Here is a 23,965-nt window from a genome sequence, read left to right on the forward strand (position 1 = left end):
ACATTGCACCCATTGGACTGGCAGCAGACTTCTTATTCGATGATCAAAGGGAAGGGGAGGGCGGGGGCTGGATGCGAGGCCAACAATATGAATTGTAACAGTGGGAATCAAACACACTTACATTCCCCATAAGCGAATAGACACACTGTCGTTCGTTCTCTTAATGTAATATATCTGTATATATGTATGTATAACAATGCTGGTTGCGATCTATTTTGGCATGGCGAGGGAGAGAGCGTGAGAGCTAAGGCAAGCTGGGGGCACTTCTACAGCCACAAATGTATATCGTTGTTTCGTTTCACTTAAACCACTATTATACAGACACGTATGTATAACACTTATATTTCCTAGCTAGGAGTCAATGGATTCGTACAGGAATTCTTTCGTTTTTATAGAGATACAAATAAGCTAAATATTTACATGCGAAAATCGAATGTTTCTTTCTTTCTCTTTTGTTTCGTTTTTTGTAATGGCTCTCTCGGAACATGTGGCATTTGTTTTGGCAGCTCTAAATGGGAGCATACAACCATTCGTAAAGATAGTATCTATCGTATATTACATGCAACAAATTGGGTTTGAGCATTGAAAGTTTCACTTTAAAAGCAAGCAACAACAGGAATTGCCTAAGGTCTAAACACTATAGTGGATTGAGATAGGTCTGTGCTGCAGGGCTTATACACGAGAGTACGGAATCCCAAAGTCTGATTCTGATTCCGATTCCGTTTCTGAAGGTTTGCTTACCAGTTCAGCCTTGGGGAGAGGCATAAAATGCGAGTATAAGAGTTTGTATAAGTCCTGCATCTAGATCTATTTGACATTCATACACCCACCCATTCACACATTCACGCAATCACGCAATCACTCAATCATTCAATCATTCATGGAAATATGTTAAAAAGGAACTGATGATATAACAGGCAGGAGCTGGCGCTGGCGCTGGAGCTGGAGCTGAAGCTGGATCAGGCTATTTGTGGAGAATACTTCTGTCCTCGTAGCGTATGATGGCATCGCCGATCTGCTTGCGCGACGCCAAGTGGATGCACTGCTCCCGCCCGCACTGCTCGGGCAGCTGCTCCGGCAGTGTGCTGCCGCGGCCCAAATGATTGCGCACATCGTGGCCGAAGCGCAGATTGGGCTCGACGCCGCGCAATATGTGCACCGAGTGCTGGGCGGCCACGAACATGTCCAGGATGCTCTCGACGCCCTCGGGGCGGGACTGGGACGCCGGCTCCAGCAGCTGATCGATGTCCAGGTCGCTGCGGATGATGGGCAGTCCCTGTGGATGCAGCAGTTTGCGCGCTGAAATGCAGATGGAAGAGAGGAGTGTCAGTGTCGCCTTTGTGGACCCTGTGGACCCTGGAAGCCGGACACTCACCTTGCACATAGTCGCGACTGTAGAACGCAATCACATCGTGGTTGTGGCGATCGAAGTAGCCGCTGCTCTGGGCCACGTCGCACGCCTCGCACTCCTTGCAGAACTGCGCCCAGCGGCAGGGGTACATCTGGAAGCCGATGGGCGCGTACACCTGGAAACCCTGAATGGTGTTCATGCGCACGCGGTTGAGGAAGTCCGCCTTGAAGGACATGCCCGGCGTGGCCAGCAGCACCAGGGACTCGAGGCCGAGCTTGGGCAGAGCCAGGTCAGCCACCACCAGACTGAGCAGCTGCTTCGGGCCGTACATGGAGGCGTGGAGCAGCCAGTCCTCGGGCCTGACAGCCTCGCTCAGCTGCTCGGGCAGCCGAATGGACACCCAGGCAATGCGGGAGCCATCTGTTTTGTACTTGGAGGAGAGGTCGAGGGCCAGCGTCTTGAGCCCTTTGAAGGGATCCTCATCGCCTTTGCTGGGCGAGTCCAGGCGGTACAGGAAGATCTGTGGGCGATAAGCGATAAGCGACAAGCGACAAGCATGGAGTTGGAGGACTGCATCAGGACTTCTGATCCGCACTCACCAGCAGCAGGAATGTGTTGTCCTGGTTTTGCATGCAGAGGCGCTCGTACTGGGCCACAAATTCCAGGGCGTCCGGCACCTGGTGCTCGAAGGCCGGCACCAGGATGGCGATCCGTGTGCTCTCCGTCACATAGGGCGAGGGCACCACCTCAACGCGGCCCAGCGGCTTGACCACCTCGAAGCTCTTGAGCAACAGTCGCCGCCGCCGGCCCGACCCCTTCTGCAGGTTCAGGTGCAGCTGGTAGTCCATGCCCCGCGTCGCGTCGAACTTGCGGTAGGCGGTGTGCAGGCTGTGGTAACTGAGGCCGGGATGCTTCAGGGCCGCGTACTGCAGGGCGATCTCCAGCACCTTGGCGAAGTCGAGGGCCTCGATCCGGGTGAGCGGCGCCACGGCGTGCTCCACGTTCCCGTTGGGCAGGTAGCTGTGCGTCTCGTTTAGCATCTGCCAGATGAGGATGTCGTGGCGTGTCTCCGGCGCACTAGGCGGCGGCACGCCCAGGGGCCAGCGGATTTCAAGTATCTTGTTGGAGATGCTGCCGTTGGCGATCCGATAGGACTTCTGCTCCAGCGCATAGCCCCGCTCCTGCACCATCTCCAGGTGTTGCTGCCGAGACCAGAGATGATTTCGATAAGTACTAAGGCAAGGATTCTCGTGGGAAGGCACCTCCAAGGACTTACCTTTGAGTAGTAGGCGTGCAAGCGGTAGAAGTCCTCCGGCGTCGGCACGGGATACACGGTGCTGGCATTCCGGAACGCCTCCTCTTTGGCCAGCTCGCTGAAGTCCCGCCGCTGGCGCCCCGGCGTGTTCAGAGCGTAGCTATACTGCCGCATGCCCTACAAGAGAGGGAAGGGTCAAGGTCAGCGCGAGTAAGTCCAAGTCAAGAGAGTCTGGCGGCGGCAGAGCCCCGTTCTGAGCGAACGAAAGAGAGAGCCCCGAAGGCAGTGGCATGGAGGGGCAGACAATCGACTTCCTTCTCGTTACGCGTTGCACGACACGTAAAAGCTGCAGACTGCTCGGAGCATAATTAAATTAACATATTCGCACTAATGAAACGGCGGAGGAGGCTCGGATGGGAAGAAGATCTGTCACTGGATTGGCAAAGAGATCTGCCTCTGGCTCTGGCACTCTCCTCTGGCCAAGGTGAATAGCCATGGGGTGCCACGGAGCACTCCTCTGATGGTTGTCTTTGAAGAGAGTGAGCGACAATGCTCCACCTTACAAAGAGACACCTTGCACTGGTTGATCCAACTCCTTTGCTCAAATTGCTCTCTCTCTCTCTCATAGACACGCTTTTGAATCGACTGGGTGACAGCGCGCTTGATGCAATTATCCCAGGTGGTCCGCAATCGCAACGCGCTCTCTTTGCGGGTCTTATTTTGCCTAGTGCCACAGCAAACTTCTCTCCCTCTCTCATCAAACAAGTCGTCAAAGAAAAAGAGTTTGCATAATTCCAACACAATCCCGCTGCTTTGCAAATTTCTCTTTCTCTTGGGCACACACTGCCAAGGGCAAAGGTGGAGAGAGGAAGACTGACCAAACAATGGATGAGAGGAGGTGACGAGAGGAGTGCGACAGTCGGATGTGTGGGAGAGGAGAGTGCCCAACGACAAACGACAAACAGAGATGAGAGGCACAAACAGGGGGGGGGGGGGGGGGGGGGGGGGCCCCACTGCAGCGGACTGCCGTTTGAAGCTGCCGTTAAATAAACTTCTTCGGCAAGTTAATTAAGCGAAGCGAGAGACGAGCGAAAAGATACGAGCGAGGAGCGAGGAGCGACCAGAAGTGCAAATATACAAACATTAGCGCATTTTTATCGAAATGCTGCTTTCACACACACGACAACCGCAGATCCACACCAGAGGGACCACGCACACACACAGAGAGAGGGGGGTAGAGAGGGGGAGAAGATGTACATAAATCATGACATGCTGCTGTTACCAGGCGTCGTGATACCCTCTCCATGAGGGCTGTACGCTTCATAAGAGATGTTTGAAAGGGCCATCGAAGAGGGCATATTCCGTAGTGCTTCAAGAAATGAAAGGGTATTCAAATCTTCAGCCACCAAACAGAGCCTCATCTCCTGCCTCTGCCTCTGCCTCTGCCACTGCGATGTGATGCTGCTGCCACATAAATAAACCCAGCAGAACGAAATTTAAACAAACCAATCGAACAGAACCCGAAAGAACATGATAAACTCGAACATCGAACATCGAAAAGCGATCTTGGGCAGGGCGGGCGCCCTGTTTATGCTAAAAAATCAATTACTTACTTCGCGGAAATTAGCAGAGTAAGCAGAATCCAGAAATCAAAAATAGGTAATCAATAATCAGAAATGATAATGACTAAGGCACACAAAATAGAAGCCCAACAGATCCCGACTGAATGGCCAAATTTATTCGCACAAGAAATTAATTCCATCACGATTTTGAGTAGTCATTTGTGGGAAGGAATTAAAGGAATTATGGATCAGTTCCTACAGGAACTATATGTATGTATACATTCAGGCACACACAATACGAATGCTGGATCTCTTGGAAGATCTCTTTGGAAGACTGCCTTTGCCTGCCAGACTGCCTCCTGCCTCATTTAAGAGTCTATTAATTTAGGAATCAATTTGGGTTAGAAGTTTCCGTGATTTTTGGGCTATCACTTGCTGGATACCCTTAAGTATTAGGTATCTGGATGGGGCTATCTGTATACATACATATGTATCTATTATACATTTCTGGATCGATGAAGACTCGTACTCGTAGGCTTCTAAAGAAACCTCTACCAGAGTTCCCCTGCCTGCATTTAAATTGTAAGGCTCTCAGTCGCCCTCCTGCCGCCAGCGTATCCATCCCACGTCCATCCGTCTGTCCCCTGTCCATCCGTCTAATGGACAGTCTTGCTCGCATTTCATTTAGCCACTTACGAATATTGGACTGCTTGGAAATTCTTTTGTTGCTGCTTGGAAATTAAATAAACTGTTGTCCATCAAGTGTGTGCCCCCCCCCCCCCCCCCCCCCCCCCCCCCCTCCTTTTGGGGCACTGATCGTGGATCGTGGATCGTGGACCGTGTTGGTCTCGCCTTTTGGGGCACTGCCACGCCGCACAAGCATCAGGCGGCAGCAGCAAGAACATGGCTCTGCTTTGTGTTGCTTCGTCTTCTTATACCCTCTGCAGACGGAGGATCCAACGATTCGGAGAAGATGTTGGACATCCCACGGGCCCCCAGATCCCACCAGAAGGGTATCAAAGGCTTCGGCATTGGCCTCTTCTCCTTCTTCTCAGTTTCATCTCCTCTTTACGCATCGCTCACGAATGGATCTCTGAGTGTGTGTGTGTGCTTTGCTCTTTTTTATTTTCTTTGCCTTTTCAGGGTCACACTGTTCTGCACGAGTGTTGTGTGCGTATACGTGTGCGTGCGTGCGTGTGTGTGTAATATCAATGAACTGATTTTTTTTTCTCGAGATCTGCCCGAGAGCTCCCTGTGTGTGTGTGTGTGTGTCTTTTTAGTTAACGGCAAATTGTTTAAATAAATAGAATAAAAACGGCTGTTGGAAGCGTGTAAAGAACATCACACGACACACGAAACGAACAAGAAGCTGAATTCTGTCTCCCTCTCTGCCTCTCTCTCTCTCCGCCCCTCTCTCTCTCTCTCTCTCTCTCTGTGACCCTAAAACTGTGAAACGCAGACAACAGCTGTGCGTTCAGTATCCCGCAAACTGTGAAACTGTGAAATATCTGCCATAAATTGGACCTCCGTGACCTCCCGCTCACCTGAAAACTCTCCTGGCAGCCGGGCACATGGCTGGCATACTTGACGCACCGCCCGATATTGACGCTGTGATCGCCGGTGATCCCGATGCGGACGCAGCGGTCGAGGTTGTTCCGCATCTTGCGGATCACGCTGCTGCTGAGCAGGATGCCCGCCTCCAGGGAGCAGTAGTTGCGATCGCCGGAGCCGGAGCCGGCCGGGCCGTCCCCCTCGCTGGAGGGGACGCCGATGTGGGTGCCGCCCATGTACAGGTCAAAGGTGATGCTCATGTGGTAGAGCAGGGCGCTCAGCTTGCGGGCATCCACGTAGACATTGTCCGGGACGAGCAGGAAGTAGTCGTACTCCTCCAGATAGTTGTCCGCAATGTACTTGATCACGTGGAAGGGCCGCCGGTTCTCGTGCGTGTCCGCAAAGCCCACGATGTTCTTCAGCTTGTAGTTGGTCTTCACGCTGTCCGCGTAGATGAAGAACTTGATCTTGTTCACCAGATGGGCGGTGGTGCGGTTGAAGGCGGTCGCGAAGCTGTTGATGTGCTCCTGGGAGGTCATCACGCCGATGAACAGTTTCTCGCGGATCCCCAGTTCCGAGGAGTAGTAGCGGGGGCGTATCACATTTTTAACCTATCCGAAAACAAGAAACAATTAGTACACAGGATAATATGGGGGATGGGGGTAATAATCGTTGCTCGTTAGCCTCTCCACATCTCGAATGCCTTTCCATGCCAGATCCCATCCCCAATGTGAAAGAAGAGTGCTCGTACGATCGATCGTGCAATCGAAAGCATGGGCTCCCCTACAGCTTTACAATTAGATGATCTTGAGAGCACTTTAGCGGAGAGTTCTACGACTCTTTGGTCAGTCTTTCTTCTGGATTTTAAGATATAGCCTTTAACTTCTACTTTCTCTCGTATTTCCAAGCAAGATCCCATGCTTGGGGTCATTTATGCGAGTACCCCTCGTTTATTTATAGACACAGACACCAGAGACACACCCAAGGGTCTGCCTTAAGGGTCTCGCAATAGCTGAGTATCTGTCCAATTAAGATCTTTCGGGGCCCACGCTTATGTACTCAGGGAATATTGTGTGTGTGTGTACTTCAGCGACTGCCCCATCGGACGAGGGTGTTCTTAATTTTTTTCTTTTTAAGTTAAGCCCCGTCGTCGAGTGCGTCGCTGTCTGTCCCTTGCCCACTCGAAGAGGTTTTTATTTTGTAGTTTTACGATTACCGATGACTGTTCAAAAGTGGAGGAAGTCCCCTGCGAGGCACGGCGGATGGGGGATGAGTTATCCATTATCTTTTGCCACTAAAAATAAAAGTACAAGTAGTTCCGTTACCAAGAAATACCAAATGTCAGAGAGGGAGGGACACGCCATGTGATTCGATGGATTATAATATGTACAATACCTATTCGTAATATCCCTTGGACAGGCCTGAACAGATGCAGATGTGACCTGTATTCTCATTCATGGGATTAGGTCTTTCACCTGACACTTCTGTGAGGAAAACTTGCTCTGATGTTCTGATCTTTTACTGAGACAAATCGATGTACTTTTATTCCTTATCGATGATGTTCTTTTCAGATTTAAAAGAAATAAATATCATCCCATTTGCAATGATTTCTTTATTAGATTCTGCACGATCCTGGATTAATTTCCTGATTACAACCAGATCATGCGAGAGAAGAACACACCTGAGAAGAATATGTATCATATGCTCGCTCCAGATCATTGGTTTATTATTACAAGATAGTCCTCCTTCGATAATCGAAAGACAAGAATGCGTGACACTGGAGATCCGCCCATTACCATATTCTCCCCTTGGGAAAACACCTCCCCGGGGACGATTGTAAACACAAGCGAGGAATACGAGTCATATTATCAGAGGTACGTACATATATCATAAGCTTATTATTATAAGATCCAGTGGAAGGTGCCAGACGAAAGAGAAGAGACAAATCATTCGATTTGAGAGAGAAGATCGCTCTCCAGTAAACAGATGTCAGGAATTCATAGATGATTTGGTCGTGTGAATGAGAGAGATTTCCATTCGCTTCTTCTGTGGCTATTGGCTTTTGGAGGTTTCGGAACGATCTTTGGGCCTATTTTTTCGCCGCTTCTCCGCCATTCTGCTTCCCCAAGCTATTTGCGTAACCTTCCCTCTAATGGATGGGCGTAGAACATATCATTTTTGAAGGCACTTTTCGCTGTGGAAATTTGCATCGGAGTGGGTGCCTCCGTGTGTGCTCCTAGCCCGTAATTTGCCAAGCCCAAATGCAAGTCTTGGCCGCCCATTAACCCAAAGAGGTGCACGCAAGGTTGCGCCCCCCCCCCCCCCCCCCCCTTGGCGCTGCCGCTGCCTTTGCCGCCGCATGGGGGGTCGGTCGAGGGCACTACCTCGTTAGGCAAACAACAGTTGTGCAAGCACTTTGGACCAAGCCACCAGGCCATGGAAAAATGTTTGACCAGGGGATCGGTTCGGAACGGTTGGGTTGGGGGATTGGACCGGGGAGCGAGGCGCAGAGGCGGCTGCTAATGAGTGCTGCTGCTGCTGCTGCTGCCAGGGGGCGTTGCCGTTCGGTTTACAGGAATATTATGGCTAATTAAAAATCATTCTCAATAGAGTTTCAATAAATGGCAACAAACAACCAGCAGAGCACCAGAGCAGCAGAGCAGCAGAGCAGCTCGAGTGCTCAGGTTTATGGCATCGTAAAGCAGCGGCCACACAGCTCTCCAGGGTCACCGTTCGACTAATACCTGTTACAGTGGCCCCTCGGAATAGAGGAGAGCTTGGCAGACACAATGAGGGGAAACTAAGAGCGAAAAGCGGAACAGATTTGGGCTTTTGGGCTCGGTAATCCTTCTTTTTGTACTCCACAAAATATAAAGTGAATCCAGCTTGTCTCCGGCCCCCTTCCGCCCCCATAAAGGTGCAATCATAGGTCATAGAGAATGACCATATCTAGCAGATTGATCGGATGAAATTGCAGTGGCTACGCATTCCCCTTCCACGCGCTTTCTCATTCAAAGTCTCCCTCTCTCACATACTCTTCTTCGTGCAGTGTGCGCCCTCTGGCGGAGGGAAGCCATACTGACCGAGTAACGGGTATGGAGTAGAGCCGTGGCCCTAGCCCTTAGGTCCAGGTGTCGATTTATCCAGTTTACTTCTTCTGACAAGGACAGGGCCACACTTCGGCGAGGGAGTAGTGTAGCGAGAGATCCGTGGAACGAACGAGTGTAGCAGGGACTCTCTTGGTGGAACGAGTGAGAACGGATGCGAGCAAGTAGTGTAGCGAGAGATGGGTGAGGCGAGAGAGCGATGTGTTCCGAGAGATCAGTGCAGCGATTGAGTGAAGTATAGCGAGAGAGTGAAGTGTAGCGAGAGAGCCAAGTGCACCGAGAGATCAGTGGACCGGGAGAGCGAACTGATGTCAAGTGTCACCCAAGTGGAAAAACTTAATGCACTGGCACTGGCACTCGCACTCGTTAGCGGCACCAATTAGCTGCGGTGTAATCATTATCATTATGGGGTCGGGGGGGCCGGGCCGGGCCTCCGAGGAGAAGGCTGGTCTGTTGGGGCACTGGTACTGGTCGGATCGGGTTTGGGAAATCAATTTTCCAATCCGATTCGCATCGTAGATATATGCAGTAAGCCGTGGGGGGGGGGGGGAGGGGTCGGTCTCCATGCTTTAATTACCGCCGATCCAGCCTGCCATGGACTCGGAGAGTACGGGGTTTAGAGGGTAAGGGGGGTGTGCGATTATGGACCGACCTTGTGCCTCATATTCAAAGAGAGTAAGGGGGTGAAGCGGAGGGGGATTGAGTTCACGCACATTTGCCAATCGTCAAATTCTCCGTGTGTGTAAATATACGGGCGGAAAGGTAAACCACGGGTAAAAATAACACCAACAACCGCAGAAATGCCGCAAAAAGCCATATTTCTTGTGCTCCCCCGAGACTTTCGTGTGGATTTGTTGTTGTGTGTGTTTTTTGTTGGGTAAATAAAAATGCTTTTCCAAAAATGAATGATGCATGGGATTTCGGCGAACCAAAGCAATCCCCAGCCCCAATCCACATCCATTCCCCCGCCCCTTTATTTGCTTTTTAGGCTTTTAACAATTTCCATATCCATAACAAGGCCAGCACCAAAAACTGATTCACCTGAATATTGGAACACCCGAATGGAACAAGGTGTTTCACCTTTTTAAATTAAATTTCCATTTAAGATCCACTACGGAAGATCCCCTGAAGATTGGAAGGAGAGAACGGTTTGGCACCAGTTCCAAAGATGAGTCCTCTAAATGATCCTTTTTTCATGGATTAGCCATGAAATAGTCATGGGTTTACCTCAAGATACAAGTAGGTTCTCCTCAAAGAAACGAGGAATATCCCTTCTAGACCATGATGCCCTTCAATCATAGATTTCCTCAATTGAAAAGAATACCCCTTCATATGTATCCCACCCAGAAAGCACCGATGATCCCCAAATTCGCGAGCAGAAATTTCTCCACTTTTGGGGGGGATTTCGTAGGGGCTCCCGCTGGGCACGTGGGCAATTTTCCCCGGCGATAAAACGCACAGACCCCGCCTTGTGACGTAACCAAACAACGGAAGTGGGGTGGAAAGAAACAGCAACAACAACAAGAGTTAAAAGTTAAAACAAGCAAAAGTTTTATAGAAGAAACTGAAACCGATACTACGACAGGGGAGGAGGTAGCAGTGAGAACCTTATCGATGGATAGGAGGCTCTTATCAGCGGCAGTGGCAGAAGCAGCGGCAGTGGCAGTGGCAGCTGGTGACAACGTCATGCATAAACCATAAAAGCCAGCTGGGGCTGGGGCTGGGGCTGGGGCAGGGGCAGGGGCAGGCATTGCAGCATTTTCAATTTCTATTTCTATTTCACAAATTTAATTAAACAATGATATGGCTTATATTTTTGTTTACTTGGGGATCGGATCGGCGTGGGATACAATGGGTGGGGGCGGCCTTTGATAGCCGGACTGACAATCTGTGTGGCGCCCTTTACAGGGCATGGAAAATGAAATCTTGGATTAGTCGAATGCCCAGAAGAACACGTGGGGTTTCAATTAAAGAGAGGATTCCAGGCTCCAGAATAAAAGGTTTTCTATGGCGCATAAAAAACACAAAACACAATCTCTCTTTGATCAGAGAGATTAGTGCAACGAGCGAGTAGTGGAGCAAGCGAGAGAGTTGTCAAGCGATACAGGAGTGTAACGAGAGAGCAGTGTGACGAGAGCGCACTAGAGCGAGAGAGTAGTGAAGTAAGAGCAGCGATAGAGCAGAGGATCGAGGGATTTGCGTGGAACGAGTGAGCACTATAGCGAGACAGAAGTGTACCGAGAAGTGTCTCCGAGTAAAAGCATTCCCGTATACAGCCCCTGCCCCATCACGAGTACAGTTGTTAGTTCCACAAAAACTGTACCGCATTATTACCCGGTAATAGAATCCTAAAGGGGCCTCTCAGCGAGTACGGAGTACCTCTTCGTAGAGTCATTTAGCATTTCCCTCCTTCACTTCTGCCACAGTTGCATAAAGGAATCCCCAGAGTGCTGAAAGTGCCGAAGAATCAATTGATCGATTCGACAAGGTAAATTCTTTTGGGCCTAATGAACAGATCTCAAATGAATGCTGACGGAATTCAGCGAATGAATAATTCATTTCGATCTACTCGATTATCCGCCAGCTAATGATTCAATGCAATCAAGAGCGATGCCCGATGCCGTTTTCGGAAGCATTTCTGAGGCAAAAGTCCGCTACCAAGAGAGCGAAAGGGGCGACAGTACAGGACGCATAGATGGCCCAACTTTTCCCAGAGCTTCCCCCACTGCCCCCCACCATTCAAGGCAAACACAGAACTCAAGTAGTTGCCATATAAAAAAGGTTATCTCGATATTTATTACACCCAGTGCCGACTACGCTGACGGGCCATATATATACGCCTTCCAAACGGGGAAAAGGTTCGGCTTTTATCGCGTCCTAAGTTCAAGTTTAGCCCATGACTCAAACGAGGTGAGACGCAAATCAGAGGCGCATTCATGACGTGTTGATATTCCCTGTATAAATGTCGCATAAGCGAACGGATATACGAGATTTGGCTTGGGGCTGTCCCACAGCAGCGATCATCGATAATTCCACTCGTTTTAAAAGCAATTTCCATCAGCAACGATTTGTTTGTCTTCCTTTCCACACATTATACGTGTATATATACATCTCTAGATACACAGATCAGCTCAGATATCAGGTATATAAGCTGGCAGAGGCGTGTGCTCGCCGCAGCTGTGTCTGAATCTCAGCTCTCGTCTTCTCAGGCGAGGGGACGGAGCAGAGGGGGAGGATGGAATGACAATTGTATTGGATTGGACGAAAATCTTAATTGGGACAAGTGCGCCAACAGACGACGATGACTCTCAGCGACAGAGACTGCGTCTAACGCCCGAAACGGGAGGGCAGACTGGCAGGCGGAAGACCAGGCGGGGCTTTGTCTAGCGCTTATGACAACAATTTATTGAGGACACACATAGCCCCCGCTCCGTGCCGATCCGAGACCCCATCGCTGTGGCCTTAAGCCGGAAATGCGACGCGCTTTTCAATTGAGCCGTAGACCCATAGACCCATAGACGTAAACGACTCTCATTCGCTCGCTCAACGGGCCCAGGCCCATGTTCTGGGTGAGATTTGAATCCCAAGTACGGACAAGAGACAACTCCAGGGAGTCGGATCTCGATCTCAAAGATCTCAGTTGATGCATCCATTAAGCCCGCTGCATGGGGGCCCTCTACAGATCTCTAGAGAGAGACACAGAGAGAGACAGAGAGATGTAGTGATTATTTAATGGTGGATTACAGATATTGTTCTTCTAGAGAACCTACGAGATATCTTTTAGATATCTTCAGCTTTTGCTGCGGATGATCGATGACCTTGTTACCCAATTGATCTCTGACATCTCTAATGATCGTTCGACTCCACTCTTTTGAGCATCATTTGTGGACGAACGATTTGGATGTGTTCACAAGCTGTCTTTTATGAAGATCTACTCAAATCCGACTCCAAGGTGAACGATCTTTGATTTGTAATCATTAAGATCATAATCATCTCCACTTAGTTGCAGAAAGACATCAAGATCGGATCATTCTCATCGCCAGAATAAGGCGCGCCTGTGGCTCTTTGACTCTTTGAGCAGCGCGCTTTGAAAATACGTCTTCAAGAGTCCCGGGTATCTTTAAATCGAGCAACGTGTGCCCCAGCTCCCCAAACATCGATTGGTAATTGAATTGGAATCAGTTTTGTGTTCGATTTGAAGATCTAACGATCGTTAAATGATTCGAAGCTGGCAAGATAGGGATCTTTCTTTCAAGGTTCTTTAAGCTTCTTCTTCAGCTTCAGTAAAAAGTACTCGGGATTCCGCGAAGAAAGAGCGTCCACTATCTTTCTCTTAGTTTCATAGACATGCAACAGCACTCCTCGGTCATTTGGGTATCTGTATCTGACGTGTGTAACAGGCTTCGTTCCTCCCTGGATACCATCTTTTGGATTGTTTCCCCCACTTTTTGTGTTTCGGGTGCAAAATCTTCAGCGCTGGAACTGTTTATTCATTCTCCAATAATAGCCATTCTTTGATTGCTGCAAAACGTGGCTCGTGGCCTCGTAGCTCCTTTGATTCATTCGTCTACGAGTACACGAGTACACGAGCGAGCGATTCTTTTCCTACGTCATAAATTCAAGGCAATCGAAGAAATCCGAATGCGAATGCGATGTGGTGCTCCCTCCTTTTCTGCGGGGGCTGTGGGGAACGGGTTCGAGGTTTTTTCAATTAAAAAATCTTCAGTGTTGCGGTGCGCGTCGGTGCGTATTGTTGTACACTTGATAAGCGGGTTTATTTATAGACTTAATGCTGCTGCTGCTGCTGCTGCTGGTGCCGCTTCAGCGGCTGATAAGTCGCGAAATCTTTATTCTCAAAGGCACGAAATGAATTTTTGGCAATACAAAACGGAGGTGGGGTGGGTTCAGTGGGTTCAGTGTCCTTTGGAACCGCTGGATGGATGCATGCCCGCCGTGGAGGACAGGTACTTGTCGAACAGGTACTCCCCCAGATCGTCCTTGGCCCGCTCCATTTGCCGTATGTACTCCGCGAGGACCTTCTGGCCGTCGACCTGCTCCTGCAGGAAGTTCGCCTCGATGAAGTCGCACAGATTGGGATCGTTCTCCTGCCCGGCCAAGGCGTGCACGTCGAGGAGGTGCTGATTGACCTCCAGCTCCATTTCCAGGGCATGCTTCAGGCCGGCCAGGGTGTCGGCAAAGCAGGGTATCGGCTCTGGAACGGCACTCAGGCGGACGAGGCCGCCCCGCTTGTTCATGTACTTCATGATCTTCTCGGCATGCTCGCGCTCCTCGTTGCTGGCCTGCAGAAAGAACCTGTGGACGCCCGGGGAGCTCACATCGGCCCGATCGTAGTGGAAGGCCTGTCGGTGAGGAGGGGAGCGGGGGGGATTGGTGGCTCTGCTTTTGGACAGACCTCTGATCTCCCTTACCATTGCCAAATACTGGTGGCAGGCCTTTAGCTCCATGTTGATCTGATCGTTTAGTTTTTTCTCGCAGCTTTTGGCAAAATTTTGACGCATTATCATGGACATGTGGCGACGCCCAAAGAAACCGAAAAGTAGCGCCATCGCCAGAAAGTAAAACTCCAAATTTTTCTATCGAATTGTAAATCGAAAACCAGAATCTGTCAGGGGGGAATGTGGGTCGGGCAGGATAGACAGGTGCCTAGATCTGGCCATCGATCGTTGGAGTTCAAAGTGCCCCGAGACACGGGGTCTCGTCTCTGATTTCACTTGAACGTCTATCCGTCTGTCTGTCTGCTTAGCCACTTAGACCCCTGTGTGCCGTGTGGCTGGCTGTGTGTGTCTGTGTGTGTCCCTCTCGACTCTCTTACACGTCTGTGGCACCATTATACGGACAGATGGATATGTACGTGTATATACACTCGTACTACGGGTAATACTTACTCTCGGATCTCTCTGTTTGCGGCGGGCAAACGCAGTTATTGTCTCTTTTATTAAGTGAATGAAAAAAAAAAAAAACAAAAACAAAAACGAAAACGACTTTTGTCCGAGTATAATCTTGCCATACACTTGGCGGAAAGGGTAGCACCGTCACAGCTAGGGGTTTGCATCCACAGGAATATCTGTACTCGAACTAGAGGCTTCTTCAATGGTTTACTGATATCTTCGATGATCAATGAGTAACCATTTATTTTCCTGCTCAAATATCTGTGAAAATGTCCTCCTTCAAGTGGTCTTTCGCCATTACAGGGTATTTGCCAGTTGCCAAGACCCTCCCCCCACCCCAAAAGGCAGAGTTTCAATTTTCAAAATGCGAATGCGAATGCGAACGAGTTTCAAACATTATCTCTCGGTCTGTCCATCCATCCATCCAACCATCACAACCTTCCGTCTGGTCGGACACATGGGCACACACACACACACACACACACACACTCACACACACTCTCACACAAATAATTACACAGACACTTTACGCACATTAAAAAAAAAAATACAAAAAATATGTATATACAAAAAAGTGACTCTTGAAACTCCATGTGCGACTCGTAAAAAGCCCATTATAATCGCCAAGAAACTCAAGTAAGCATTTTCCCCTCCCCTCCATTCCCCTCCCTTCCCTCCTCGTCTCGAAAAGACGATCCGATCCGATCCGAACCGCAACGCGGGTTATGCAAATCGTGGATTCGAGTCCGCGAGCAGCGATTTTCGGGCCCACAAAGGCGAGAGGATTTGGCAATTATTTCAGGGTAGAGCACGTACATTTGTCCCTGAAATCTATGATGTAGAATAGATCAGAAATACTTGAGATTCAGCCAAAAGGTAGACCCCAATCGGCCACAATAATCCCTCAAAGTCAGTCCATTCTACCTGAATTTCTGAATTGGAAGACTCAACTTTTAAGAGAAGGAATCTTTATCTAGGTCGTCTCGGGCGCTACGAAGGGGATGACCACATTCGAGTTTCAGGGAAATCTGTTTTCGTATTCCACACGCGGCGACAATCGAAAAGTGTTCGACATCCCCAGCGACACATTAATGTCACTTTTATTTCCCCCTTAAATGGAGGCAAGAAATCAGTTCCAACAACAAAAACGTGCAACAAATTATTAAACTTCGGCGGACAGTAATTTTTGATTGCACGTCGGATAAAACGCAAACGTTGGCATATCCACAAAAGGAACACCAGAAAGACACACTCGTAATATGCCGAACACGAGGAGAGAAAACCTCACGGCATATGGAAAATATTCAATCGATTTGCAGCTCTTCATGGGACCCGTGTCCACTGGGAGGGATGAGTATGCCGGGCAATGGATAGTGGATAATGGATGAATTCCAATTTGATATCCACAATTTAGAAGATAAGAGAAAATAGAAAAAAAAAAACCATATCTGGCGGATCGCATCAAATGAAAGTGCAGTGGCTACCCATTCCTCTCTCTCTCACACACACTCTTCCTGGTGCAGTGTGCACCCTCTGTCGGAGGGGAGCCGTACTGACTGAGTAACGGGTATAAAAGCAGGCTCCCATCGTTTGGTATGGCGGTAGTCGCAACGTTCTTGTCGAGGCACATAGGCCTGTTGCTCTCCGATTACCGGGTATGAAAAGGAACATCTCTGACTGTCTTTGGAGGAGCAGAGGAGTACTACAGCACTACTGGAATGCGTGGAAACACTTCCAACACCTTCCAGGGTATTCCAGCTTCGGCTAAGGGCAAGGCGCACTCCTGAACGGAACCTTCTTGTTCTTGTATTTTCCCGCAATTTATTTAATTCAATAAATTGTTGGCTGCTTTCGATTTTTGCATGCACAAACACACACACAGATCATCGTTATATGTATTTATAATCGCACGTTGGATCGAGTTAACATTTATGTAATTTAAGGCATATTATTTAATGAGTTTATTTATGTAAATGGAATTTATGAGACCACGCGATCGTCCGGAATTTATTGGGTGGTTCGGGTTCAGTGCATCACAAACTGTACAAAACGGTGCCCGGGGAGTGAGAGAGCCTGGCCGTTTTTCTCTTTCGTTCACACCAAGGTGTACTGGCACACGGTGAGGCCCTCATTGTCGGCACTCTCTCGGGTGCAGAGGCACACGCCTGCATTGCGTGAAGACAGAGAGCGAGAGCTCAAATCGAAGAGCTTAAAGCCCTACCCTGACACACGCACACCCTGCATCTCGCTCAATGAGGTGCAAAGTGTATGCGTGTGTGCGTGCAAGTGTCATCCCTATCGATAAGGGAATCATTTTAAGCGACAAAAAATAAAGAAATATAAGTGACGTCTGAAGTGAGCCGCTGTTGACGTTGACGCCGATACCCGCAAAACGAATAACGGCACTCTTTCGAGGAGGAAACACACAACACACGCACAGTGTGCAACAGGGTTAAGGGATCACGAATCTAGAGAATCTAAATACTAAACAGATCATTGCAATTTCCTAGTTTTTCACGAAGAGATCGAGGTTTCCTTCCCAAAACAGGATGAGTTTTTGTGTCAAGAATATGGGATTGGAGATGCTTCTTTCTTTAAATGATACCCTCTAAAAGGGTGTCAACTGGATTGACAACTATTCGCTTCCTCGTTTTCGTATGCCATTGCCAAAAACATGGTCGATGTTGCGCGGTGTAGCGAGCGCGCGATAAGCAAGAAGGTCAATAAATTGCTATCAGTGGACTCCCTGATACATGAGACATGTGCACGGCGACGGCGACGGCAACAGCGACAACGAGTCATGGCGGAGCGCGAATATTTGCATTTTTTGGGCAGCATTCCAAATTCGATTTTGGATTCAAGTGGAAAAAGAGGACTTACCGGCTTTTTGGCCGCCAGCGGCTTGTTGATCAGGTTCAGATGCGGCTCAAAGTCCTGGCCAAAGCGTTCGATCAGCAGATTCTCGGCGGCCTCCTGGGGGCATTCCTCCTGCTGGACCAGCTCCCAGATGTCCTCCGGTATGTAGCAGCTCAGCACGAGCCCCAGCAGCAGCCCAATGACGAAGTAATGATTGCGGCTCAACGCGGCGACTGGTCTACGCATGTTTCAAAGACTCTGCACTTGAACTTGAACGTGGATGTGGGGGCCTGCCGATGATGATGATGATGATGATGATGATCGGGGATGATGGGGAGAGATAGGGAGGAGAAACTGGTGTTCAGGAACCAATGGTCATATGCACATTTTCGCTGTCGTTGCCGTTGCACGCTCTCTCTCTTCACCGTGTATGGCCACTTGTTGCTTCTCTGCGGTTTTTACGCTTCTGTTCGTAGACGCGAAACGAACTCCAACAAGTGCTGCTTTATTTTGGCACTCCACTCGCTTGTGTTTTATTACCGCTGCTGGCACGCACTTCTTTTGCACTGAATATTGTTGCCGCCCTTTACATTTTGCATTTTGCCGCTAATCTCGGCATTTTTTATACATATGCACACGGAGAACCACAAAACACCACGATGGCGCGTAAATTTACATTAATCTGCGGCAAAAAGTTCGAAAAAAAAAAATCTTAAAAAATCAAAGCGCCGGTTGCGGTTCCGCTACGCGAGAAAAAAAAGTAAACAAATTAGCGATGATAAATTGATGTACGAGCAGTATATCGATATATATATTTGGGCGATATTTTTTCTTGATTTGCAAAAATGTATGGATATTTTCGTGGGATATGTCATCGTCGAAACCACTTTTCTGAGTTCGAAGAAAATGAACACGGTTTTCGGTTCTTTCCAGTTCTTTGGTTCTAAAAATCATTATTATGTCGTTCACATGTGATAATTTCATAGAAGCCTTGTCGTCCACACCAACTGCCTCTTTCCATGGACAACCTCGCTGTTGTAGCACACCTTGCAGGAAAACATCGATCATTTTCAGACTTTCGCTGATTTTGTTTAACAGAACCATGCCAAGTGCATTTTTCGCACACACGCTGTGCATGTGACGTGACATTTATTAACTATTAAGACGCTTCTGTAAATCTATGTTATCAAAAAACATCGATTTTTGCAGGGTACCCAAACATCGATTTTTCTCCAATTCAACACGCATTGACACGACACAAATTGACAGGAGAAAACTCCAATCTAACATCATCTCGGAGAGTCAGAACAGACTAGCAGACAATGTTATAGAGATATGGCAAGCACAGTTGTGGTGCTCGACAATGGAGCTCACACAGCCAAGGTGGGCCTGGCCAACCAGGAGGAGCCGCGAGTGGTCCCGAATTGCATTATGAAGGCCAAGAGCGAGCGGCGGCGGGCGTTTGTGGGTAATCAGATTGAGGATTGCCGCGATACCTCTGCCCTGTTCTACATCCTGGCTTTTCAGCGCGGCTATCTGCTCAACTGGGACACCCAGAAGACCGTGTGGGACTACATCTTCAGCAAGGAGGGCATTGGCTGCAGCCTGGACAACCGGAACATAGTCATAACAGAGCCCCAGATGAACTTCCCGAGCGTGCAGGAGGCCATGTTGGAGATGCTCTTCGAGCAGTACCGTGTGGCCGGCATGTACAAGACGACGGCAGCCGATCTGGCGGCCTTTAACTATGTCGCCGACAGCGAGGAGCGCACCACGATGCAGACCCTCAACTGTATTATCATTGATGTGGGCTACAGCTTCACCCACATTGTGCCATTTGTCCTGGGCAGGCGTGTGCTCGAGGGTATTCGTCGCATCGACATGGGTGGCAAGGCGCTGACCAATCACCTCAAGGAACTCATCTCCTACCGGCAGCTGAACATGATGGACGAGAGCCACGTGGTGAACCAGATCAAGGAGGATGTCTGCTTTGTGGCCGAGGACTTCAAGGAGGCCATGCGGGTGCATCAGTGCGAGAAGAAGCGCAAGGAGGTGGCCATCGACTATGTCCTGCCCGACTTTACGACAATCAAGCGTGGATATGTTCGGATACCCGGTCGGCCCCGCATGGACGAGGAAACTATGCAGACAGTGCCACTGTGCAACGAACGCTTCACCGTGCCCGAGCTGCTCTTCAATCCGTCGGACATTGGCATCCACCAGGTGGGCATACCGGAGGCAGTCGCCGATTGCCTCAAGGCCTGTCCCTGGCAGGCCCATCGGGAGCTCCTGCTCAACATCCTGATTGTGGGCGGCTGTGCTCAGTTTCCCGGCTTTTTGCCTCGCCTCAAGAAGGATCTGCGCGCCCTGGTGCCCGACGACCTGGAGGTGTCGCTCATCTGCCCCGAGGATCCTGTCCGCTATGCCTGGTACGGCGGCAGGGAGGTGGCCACCAGTCCCAACTTCGAAGAGTTTGTCTACACGCGCGACGACTACGAGGAGTTTGGCGTCCATGGCCTGAACCAGCGATGAACGGCGGAGCTCCTTCTCCCTCCCCCCCTGAATCCCTTTTAAGGATGCAGTTTTTAATTACGAGAGACAGATTTGTTCTAGATTCGTTTCTTGCTTGTATTCAACTAGGTGTCTAAAAGAGAAATAATGTGCAAAATAGACCAAAGCGGGCGCACTTATATCATGTAGATAAATCGCCTAGACATTGAATGGTTGCCTAGAGCCTTAATCGTTTTTATCAATATACAACTAAATTTGAACTACAGAAAACACAACTTAACTTTAGAATTCGTTTGCGAAATAGAATTTACATACAGATACAGGCTTAGGGCATATTGTGGGGTAGGATCTGCACCTGACCGTCGTTATGCATAAGCTTTGGGGGCTGCGAGGCGGGTGTTGCCGGCTCCAGAGCCAGTTTGTTTACATGCTGAACGACTCGCCGCAGCCACAAGTGCCCTTGATGTTCGGATTGTTGAACACGAACTCGCTGGACAGCTTCGACTCCACAAAGTCCATTTCCGTGCCTGCAACAGGAAAAAAAACAAGATGTTGATTAATTCGTCTGTTGGAGATTACATAACATGGGACCACTTGCCTAGCAATGAAAGCTGCGCCTTCTTGTCAATGAATACCTTCACGCCGTCCTGGACGACCTCCTCGTCTAGTTTGTCTGCTGGGAAACAGAATCCAGAAAAAAAGAATCTTAGTTCGCTTCTATGCAACGCCGTTGTGCGTGCTGGCGTACTCACCTTTGCTGCTGGCATAGTCCAGGGTGTAGGAGAGGCCGTTGCAGCCGCGCTGTCGTACGCCTACCTTCAGGCCGATCTGCAGGAGAAAGGCTTTTGAGTGATGGCATGATTTCGATGTTGCGATTCACTTACAAAGTCTGGCTTGTCCTGCAGCAATGTCTTGATGCGGTTCACTGCAGCCGGGGTCTGGAGGGACGAGAGGGTAAGGAATTTATAAACAACAACAAATTCTGGCTGACTAGGTGGACTGTTACTTCATCAGCGCGTATTTCATCACGCTCTGTCGATTCTTACCAGGGTCAGGGCCGCCCGTGTGGGTAACAATTTGCGTCCCTTTAGCGCGCGCACCGTTGCCGTTGCCACCACACGTGTTGCCATTGCGTCTTTGGTTTATATAATTTGTTTTTCTGCCCAGAAATTCCAACGATTTGTGATTCGAAAGTATGTGATTTGCGACTGTTTTGGTAGAGCTGACAGATTTCTGTAGGAATCGCAGAGCGATAGTTGCTAACGATTACCATCGATAGATCCTATCACTAGCCCTGCAGTGGAATGTCGTGACAGACACTGTGACTGTGAATTTACGCAAATAAACTGCATCCATGTAAAGAAACGTTATAACATTTGGTGTTAGTGTTGGTTAACCACGAGCACAGTTGATTCGTTTTTCACAAATTATAATTTCAGAGTAAAACTTCGTTTCAATTCTCCGCCAATTGGATAAGAGTTCCATACTGAAACAAATACACCTCTGACTTTCACAGCAAAGCGCTCTTCGCACACGGCTTGTGCTATTTCACAAGAAGGTACATCACTAGTTGGTGTTGTAACAGCTGTGACGATTCCATCTCTAATATACCTCGCTTTCGTTTAATAATATTCGGGGCATAATGAGCACATTCAGGCAGTTGTACAATGTTTCTGCTGCCATGGGCCGGCGGGCGCTACAAGTTGCTACAAGAATAGCACAAAATGAGGCACGCACGCACAGTCACTTCCAGTTCCAAGTGCAATTCCCCACGAGACTGGCATCCAGCACTACAGCTGTTCCTGTTTGGACCGGCACGAACAGATGCACGTGCAGGGGGACGTCTCGATTCCACAGCAGCAACAGCAGCAAACCAGCCGTAAGTCTCAGGATGATACAGTCGCTTTGAGATACGCACCATTCATTTCTCTATGTCTTTGGTTGGTTATCTTTTAGAAAGATGCAGGCGAAAACAAGGCCACTAACAGCATACCGCTGGGCGAGCTGCAAACGAAAATGCAGCTCATTTACACCTGCAAGATCTGCCAGACGCGCAACATGAAGACAATTTCAAAGGTGGCCTATCAGCGTGGCGTCGTCATCGTAACGTGCGAGGGCTGTGCCAATCATCACCTGATAGCCGACAATCTGAATTGGTTCACGGATCTGAACGGCAAGCGGAACATCGAGGAGATTCTGGCCGAGAAGGGCGAGAAGGTGATCAAAATGGTGGACGGAAACTGCGAATTTCTGCCCGAACACAATAAACCGAAGCCGAATCCTTAACTGTACACAAATGCAACTTTATTGAGGAGCTCCATCAGCTGGCTGGCCATGGAATGGGATCGCAATTGCATGTGGAATTGCTCGCGGCAGGGCGATCGGGGCATCAGCAAAAGGTGGGTGAGAAATGTCACTTCGTCTAAGGGCAGTGCCGGGCAGACCGTGACGGTGGGTGGAGCATCGGCCGTGATTTGCATGTCGTCCTGGTCTAAGTATGGCATGTGACGATTCCAGTAGCCAATCAGGTAGGCAATGAGGCTGCCAGACAGACGGGCATGGTCCAGGCAAGCCCAAAATCGCGGCTCATTGGAAGGGTTTTCCAGGAAAAGGTACATGTTGTGCAGGAAGCCACAGCAGGGGGCAGCTGGCTGGCTCTCGGCCAGCATATCACAGATCATGTGGCGCAGCAGATGGCAATCGGAGTGGATGTTGCTGTGGCGTGGCTCGCGGAATAGACACAACCACACGCTGAAGCCAACCAGCTTTAGAGCACGGTGCAAAGCGGTTTCCATTTTCTGGAGCGTGGAAAGACGACAGATGCGCTTAACCAGGCGACGCATTTGCAGGAGATCAGTGCTGATCATTTGGGCTGGGTCGAATGCAGCCGGCTGACGCAACGCTGCCCAGTCCAGCTCCCTGATGACGCTCCACGCCGGTTGCACGTCCGCAAAGGGCTTGTGCATCAAGTGGAGCAACGCGGCATGCGCCTCGCCCTTCCTCGTACTGACTATGCCAGCACACAGCTCCTTGATGCTCTGTTTGCGTTCGGCCAGACTGGAGCATGTGGCGTAGAAACTGTGGGAGTTGCAGCGCTCCGCCAGAGCCTCACCGAAGCGGTCATGGCACTCGAACAGATACATGGTGGCCTTCATCATCGATTCGATTAGATTCGGCGTCAGCTTGAGGAGTTTCTGTTGCAATTGGATCTCCACTTGGCAGTCCAGCAGCCAATCCAGTAGTTTGATGCAGTGCGGGGCGACATTTTCGAGGCTTGTGCCTGCATTGAGGATCAGCTCCTTTCTAATAAACTCATCCATACCCAGTCTACTAATAACAATAATTACTCTTTTAGGTCCATCCTATTCTTTATCTTTGCTGTGATCAGCTGACCAGCTACTGTGCGGAATACACAACGCACTTTTGTAACAATATAAACAACAATAAAAATTAGTGGGGCGGCGGGTTTGCGCGCGTACATCCTCCAGTGTGACCGCGGACTTATCGAGCAAATATACCGTTCGATCATCAGAAATATACCGAAACATACGGTCTCATTTTAAAAATATACCGTAAATATACTGACGAATTGAAGTTCTGATTTACATATTCCTCGTTTTTGATCTTCTGTCGAATATTACCAGCTATAAAAAATATTTAGCCATGCCCACATAGTTTTATCCGATTAATGAATCAATTTTCTACTTGACTGGCTTATTCTAAATACATGCTTTTATTGGATCTTGTCTAAAAAGGGTCTGACCTGACTAACTAAATTCTTCAGCCCTGCCCACATAGTTTTATCGATAGCAACGCTATCGTCAAACTCCTGCTGATCCCATTTTTTTCCGGAATCCTAAGGT

The 23,965-nt window shown here is 49.2% G+C and overlaps 6 protein-coding genes across 8 annotated transcripts; 2 read left to right on the plus strand and 4 right to left on the minus strand.

The window, feature by feature from the left end:
* Window positions 1-964: 964 nt before the first annotated feature.
* Window positions 965-18,278, minus strand: LOC6597695 (chondroitin sulfate glucuronyltransferase). Its single transcript, XM_026990755.1, has 6 exons — window positions 17,616-18,278; window positions 5,713-6,330; window positions 2,628-2,783; window positions 1,951-2,553; window positions 1,376-1,871; window positions 965-1,299 (listed from the first exon to the last, which is right to left on the minus strand). Exons 1-6 carry the CDS (start codon window positions 17,835-17,837, stop codon window positions 965-967), a joined length of 2,430 nt encoding a protein of 809 aa, XP_026846556.1. The 5' UTR covers window positions 17,838-18,278.
* LOC6597696 (soma ferritin) lies at window positions 13,668-14,505 on the minus strand. Its single transcript, XM_002022841.2, has 2 exons — window positions 14,256-14,505; window positions 13,668-14,186 (listed from the first exon to the last, which is right to left on the minus strand). Exons 1-2 carry the CDS (start codon window positions 14,391-14,393, stop codon window positions 13,740-13,742), a joined length of 585 nt encoding a protein of 194 aa, XP_002022877.1. The 5' UTR covers window positions 14,394-14,505; the 3' UTR covers window positions 13,668-13,739.
* A 507-nt stretch (window positions 18,279-18,785) lies between the features above and the next one.
* On the plus strand, window positions 18,786-20,372 carry LOC6597698 (actin-related protein 6). Of its 2 annotated transcripts, XM_026990634.1 has the most exons (2): window positions 19,025-19,059; window positions 19,119-20,372. In XM_026990634.1, the coding sequence occupies exon 2, from the start codon at window positions 19,233-19,235 to the stop codon at window positions 20,121-20,123; it is 891 nt and encodes a 296-aa protein (XP_026846435.1). In that variant the 5' UTR covers window positions 19,025-19,059; window positions 19,119-19,232; the 3' UTR covers window positions 20,124-20,372. The 2 variants fall into 2 exon arrangements, with proteins under 2 accessions (XP_002022879.1, XP_026846435.1); XM_002022843.2 differs by having other exon boundaries at window positions 18,786-20,372.
* Window positions 20,206-21,358, minus strand: LOC6597699 (iron-sulfur cluster assembly 1 homolog, mitochondrial). Of its 2 annotated transcripts, none has more exons than XM_026990635.1 (5): window positions 21,149-21,358; window positions 20,987-21,040; window positions 20,855-20,930; window positions 20,701-20,778; window positions 20,206-20,629 (listed from the first exon to the last, which is right to left on the minus strand). In XM_026990635.1, the coding sequence occupies exons 1-5, from the start codon at window positions 21,230-21,232 to the stop codon at window positions 20,526-20,528; spliced, it is 396 nt and encodes a 131-aa protein (XP_026846436.1). In that variant the 5' UTR covers window positions 21,233-21,358; the 3' UTR covers window positions 20,206-20,525. The 2 variants fall into 2 exon arrangements, with proteins under 2 accessions (XP_026846436.1, XP_002022880.1); XM_002022844.2 differs by having other exon boundaries at window positions 20,701-20,775; window positions 21,149-21,318.
* Window positions 21,359-21,707: 349 nt separating this feature from the next.
* On the plus strand, window positions 21,708-22,393 carry LOC6597700 (DNL-type zinc finger protein). Its single transcript, XM_002022845.2, has 2 exons — window positions 21,708-21,981; window positions 22,059-22,393. Exons 1-2 carry the CDS (start codon window positions 21,745-21,747, stop codon window positions 22,386-22,388), a joined length of 567 nt encoding a protein of 188 aa, XP_002022881.1. The 5' UTR covers window positions 21,708-21,744; the 3' UTR covers window positions 22,389-22,393.
* On the minus strand, window positions 22,385-23,555 carry LOC6597701. Its single transcript, XM_002022846.2, has one exon. It carries the CDS (start codon window positions 23,420-23,422, stop codon window positions 22,385-22,387), a length of 1,038 nt encoding a protein of 345 aa, XP_002022882.1. The 5' UTR covers window positions 23,423-23,555.
* Window positions 23,556-23,965: the final 410 nt, after the last annotated feature.

Source organism: Drosophila persimilis, unplaced genomic scaffold, assembly GCF_003286085.1.
Source record: "Drosophila persimilis strain 14011-0111.01,24,50 unplaced genomic scaffold, DperRS2 tig00000606-arrow-arrow-pilon, whole genome shotgun sequence".
NCBI lineage: Eukaryota > Metazoa > Arthropoda > Insecta > Diptera > Drosophilidae > Drosophila > Drosophila persimilis.

Bases quoted from the DNA above. Each gene is read 5' to 3' on its own strand.
- LOC6597696 (XM_002022841.2), bottom strand. From the start codon at position 14,393: ATGGCGCTACTTTTCGGTTTCTTTGGGCGTCGCCACATGTCCATGATA. The intron at 14,187-14,255 runs GTAAGGGAGATC...CCTCACCGACAG, and splicing joins GCCACCAGTATTTGGCAATG to GCCTTCCACTACGATCGGGC.
- LOC6597700 (XM_002022845.2), top strand. From the start codon at position 21,745: ATGAGCACATTCAGGCAGTTGTACAATGTTTCTGCTGCCATGGGCCGG. The intron at 21,982-22,058 runs GTAAGTCTCAGG...GTTATCTTTTAG, and splicing joins GCAACAGCAGCAAACCAGCC to AAAGATGCAGGCGAAAACAA.
- LOC6597701 (XM_002022846.2), bottom strand. From the start codon at position 23,422: ATGGATGAGTTTATTAGAAAGGAGCTGATCCTCAATGCAGGCACAAGC.
- LOC6597695 (XM_026990755.1), bottom strand. From the start codon at position 17,837: ATGCGTAGACCAGTCGCCGCGTTGAGCCGCAATCATTACTTCGTCATT. The intron at 2,784-5,712 runs GTGAGCGGGAGG...CCTCTCTTGTAG, and splicing joins GCTGCCAGGAGAGTTTTCAG to GGCATGCGGCAGTATAGCTA. The intron at 2,554-2,627 runs GTAAGTCCTTGG...TGGTCTCGGCAG, and splicing joins TGCACGCCTACTACTCAAAG to CAACACCTGGAGATGGTGCA.
- LOC6597699 (XM_026990635.1), bottom strand. From the start codon at position 21,232: ATGGCAACACGTGTGGTGGCAACGGCAACGGTGCGCGCGCTAAAGGGA. The intron at 20,931-20,986 runs GTAAGTGAATCG...TTTCTCCTGCAG, and splicing joins TGCAGGACAAGCCAGACTTT to ATCGGCCTGAAGGTAGGCGT. The intron at 20,630-20,700 runs GCAAGTGGTCCC...TTCCTGTTGCAG, and splicing joins GGCGCAGCTTTCATTGCTAG to GCACGGAAATGGACTTTGTG.
- LOC6597698 (XM_002022843.2), top strand. From the start codon at position 18,927: ATGGCAAGCACAGTTGTGGTGCTCGACAATGGAGCTCACACAGCCAAG.